General features: G+C 39.1%; 1 protein-coding gene across 1 annotated transcript; it reads left to right on the forward strand.

Annotated features, from left to right (window-relative positions):
- Positions 1 to 511: 511 nt before the first annotated feature.
- On the forward strand, positions 512 to 3,115 carry LOC129709276 (phosphatidylethanolamine-binding protein 2-like). Its single transcript, XM_055655543.1, has 2 exons — positions 512 to 637; positions 2,751 to 3,115. Exons 1-2 carry the CDS (start codon positions 565 to 567, stop codon positions 2,966 to 2,968), a joined length of 291 nt encoding a protein of 96 aa, XP_055511518.1. The 5' UTR covers positions 512 to 564; the 3' UTR covers positions 2,969 to 3,115.
- The last annotated feature ends 282 nt before the right edge of the window (positions 3,116 to 3,397 follow it).

The raw sequence follows: 3,397 nt of genomic DNA on the forward strand, positions 1-3,397 counted from the left end.
TGTAACGGTGATTTTTGTTGGGGGGGCGGGAGGTGTGTTTGTTTTCTCCTACACGTGGGGTTACTGTATACGTGCGGTTACTGTAGTGGGAAAGTGGAGATAACTGCATGCTCAGTATGTGCTTTCATAAATGTCCCAATATTTGTTGTTGCCTAGCACACGAATAGTAACATTTGCTTCCGTGTTTGTATCAGTGAACTTTGTACAGAAAATGTAGTTCATACTCTTGTAATCCGTGCTGCTCTAAAGTCTGTTGAAATGGGACACTTTCCAGCAACGATTGTCTCATCAATCAATCTTCACTAGCTAACTTCAAGAATGGGGTTATCTTGTCATCATAACTGTTGGATTTATTAATAAAAGCGCCAAATTCAGGACCTGGATGCTTCCTTACAAAACTTTGTTCATGTTTTTGGACCATACTGTTGAAACTCGTGCTTGGAATTTTCCATTTTAACTGGTTCTTAGTTAACTTTCCAAACTGCCTAATGTGGTGCATTGCTCAAGAATGAATCTTGTTTTTTTTTATTTATTAGGGAATGGCATCATTTCCTTGTAGTTAATATGAAAGGAAATGATATTAAAAGTGGAGAGATTCTTTCTGACTATGTTGGCTCTGGTCCTCCCCAAGGAACAGGCAAGTCAGTTTTATTGTACAGATTAATTCATTAATAAAAAGTGTTACGTAATTCTGGTTACAATTAACCAACAGGTTTTGTGGAAAATTTAAATTTAAATTCTCTCAATTGTGCATTTCTATTGCACCCAATGCACAAATGAGATAATCCTGAAATATAATGCAGTTGTACTAATATAAATATACAATATTAGTGCACTGTGTTTTAAATGTTGTCAGAGCCAAACATAAGGCAACCACGCTTTACCTGAAATGTAAGAGTGAAGGGAATATTATCAGTCTGGAATTTTTTGTGGAGTGATGACAAAACCTGTTGTTCCATAAAATCAATAACACAACAATTCCAGGAGTCTCATGAGAGTACAAACATTGAAATCTGAAAATTGCAATCAGCAATTTATCCTCAGCTCTACACCTGTCGTGAGGGATGAATGAGGCAGCGGGAATTTGATTAATTACATAATAATTGAGATGTGAATTTGGCAGAACATTTTGTTCCTCCCTCTAAGGTGCGAGTTGGCATGCACCAAAACCAAACTGTCATTGCACTTCACCACGGATGTTAATTCCACTGGTCAGCATTCATTGAGGCGTGTCGCCTTACTCTTCTTGTGTATTATTGATGTCCTGTATATTGATGTCCTGTCCTATAAAATTGAATCTGAATCTGAATCTGAATCTGTTAAAGCAGTTGGGAACCTTGGACATAATTAATGAGAGAAAAAACAGGAAAGAGACAAGCCCTGGAGATGATCTCCAGTATTCCATTTCTGAGGAACGGCTGTGCAGGTCAGTTCAATGATATGATGACTGTAGGAAAGTAGCCGTTCTGAACTGGATGGAATAGGACCTCAGGTGTATAGATGCTTTCAATGATGGGAAGTTATATTATGTATTTTAATGTCGTGCGAAGTTGCATTATTATTCTGTGTATGAATAATGCATTTATTTAACTGAAAATTATGGATTTTCAATTTCTTTAAGGTTTCTTTAATTGGTTAACATTGTCTTCTGCACCACTTTGCCCCATCTTTGCAAAGATAAACTCATTATTTCTTTGAATCTGATACCAAGGGAGGACTTTGAATCATATCATGGGAAGAGCTTTTCATCTCTCGTTATAGTAGTCCAAAGTTTCATTTGCCATCAGACTTTTTCTAATCTCATCATGAAGTAATGGCATTTGAATAATCATGATAGGACAAGCATTAATAGTTTTTCTACATGCCTGTTTTTTCATTTTTTACCGGAATGAGGAACGTCTGTCACCTGCACTGTGATGGAATTCCAAACTTCCAGTTATTAACTTTCAATATTGCAAATGGCTCTCGACTTGGTCTGCAATTGTATCTTAGCTCATGGTACATATTTGGTCTGGTGGAGTGGGAGAAGGAGAATGGTTTTTACCTGGCACACATGCCTGCTCACATGAGCTTGCCAGCAGTTCCCTGGAATCCTCGAGAATGATGTAACAACTTCAAAAGAATATCCCGTTCAGGCAGAAGTTCTGTTGCAGAGCTATTGCAACAAGTCAATGATACTTTTACATTTTTTAAATTCATCCCACTTTCTACATGGTGATACCAAATATATATAAATACCCTTTAATAAAATCTGACCACATGCACTTTAACCACATGTGATTTTTTTTTTTTCTATTACAACTCTCAAATTGTGGAGTACAGAGGCAAATATATAAATAATGGGACTTTGTCCCAAACATTATGGAGGGGGGGGGGGGGGGGCACTGTGCTGCCCGTGGAATAGGGCGTTTTTTATGTTTGGCTTTGGCGGTTTTGACAATCCGGAGTCGCCTTCCAGAGGGAAGTGCTTCAAAGAGTTGGTGGCCAGGGTGAGAGGGGTCAATGATGAGCTTACCCGCTCACTTCCTGGCCCTTGCAGTGTACAGTTTGTCGATTGGGGGTGGGGGGGGGGGGAGGTTTGAATGTTTACAAATTAGAAATTAGCAGCTGTAGGATAATATGATGAACAGGAAATAACTGAAGAGAGATAGCTTAAACTCTCAGCCAATGGCTGTCTCCAGTGCTGCTTTGATTCTTGAAGATAGCCAGCCAGTGTTTTTGTTTAAATTAACTGTCAACATTTATTTCAGGTCTTCACCGCTATGTCTGGCTGGTTTATGAACAATCTAAAGCTTTACAATGTGATGAACCACGATTGACCAACCGGTCTGGCGATAAGCGCGGGAATTTTAAAACTGCCGCTTTCCGTAAGAAGTACAGTTTGGGTTCGCCAGTGGCTGGCACCTGTTATCAAGCTGAATGGGATGATTATGTGCCAAAACTTTATGAGCAGTTAGCTGGAAAGTAAAAAAATTGCAAGTTTCTGAACAGTATTGCAATTTTAACAAATGTGCACATCCTTGTGACTAATGTCAATAGTACTGTTGTGTTCACAGTTCCTGTCATGGCAACCACCTTGCTTTTGACTCTAAAATAAAACATGAGTGGATGATAATTGAATTGTGTCTTTTATATTTGACAGTTCAGACACCGGAAGGTGGTACCGGGTAATTTGTAATTTCCTGCCTTCTCCCCATAACCCCCGACACCAGTACTAATCTAGAATCTATCAATCTCCGCCTTAAAAATATCCACAGCCTTCTAGGCCAATGAATTCCACAGATTCACCAACTTCTTACTAAACAAATTCCTCCTCATCTCCTTTCGAAAGGGTTTCTAAAGCTTTGAGGGGAAAGATTTAATAGGATAACCCGTCAGCCACTCCTGCGCAGTTGGG

This window comes from Leucoraja erinacea, chromosome 25 (assembly GCF_028641065.1).
Source record: "Leucoraja erinacea ecotype New England chromosome 25, Leri_hhj_1, whole genome shotgun sequence".
NCBI classification, from domain to species: Eukaryota; Metazoa; Chordata; class Chondrichthyes; order Rajiformes; family Rajidae; genus Leucoraja; species Leucoraja erinaceus.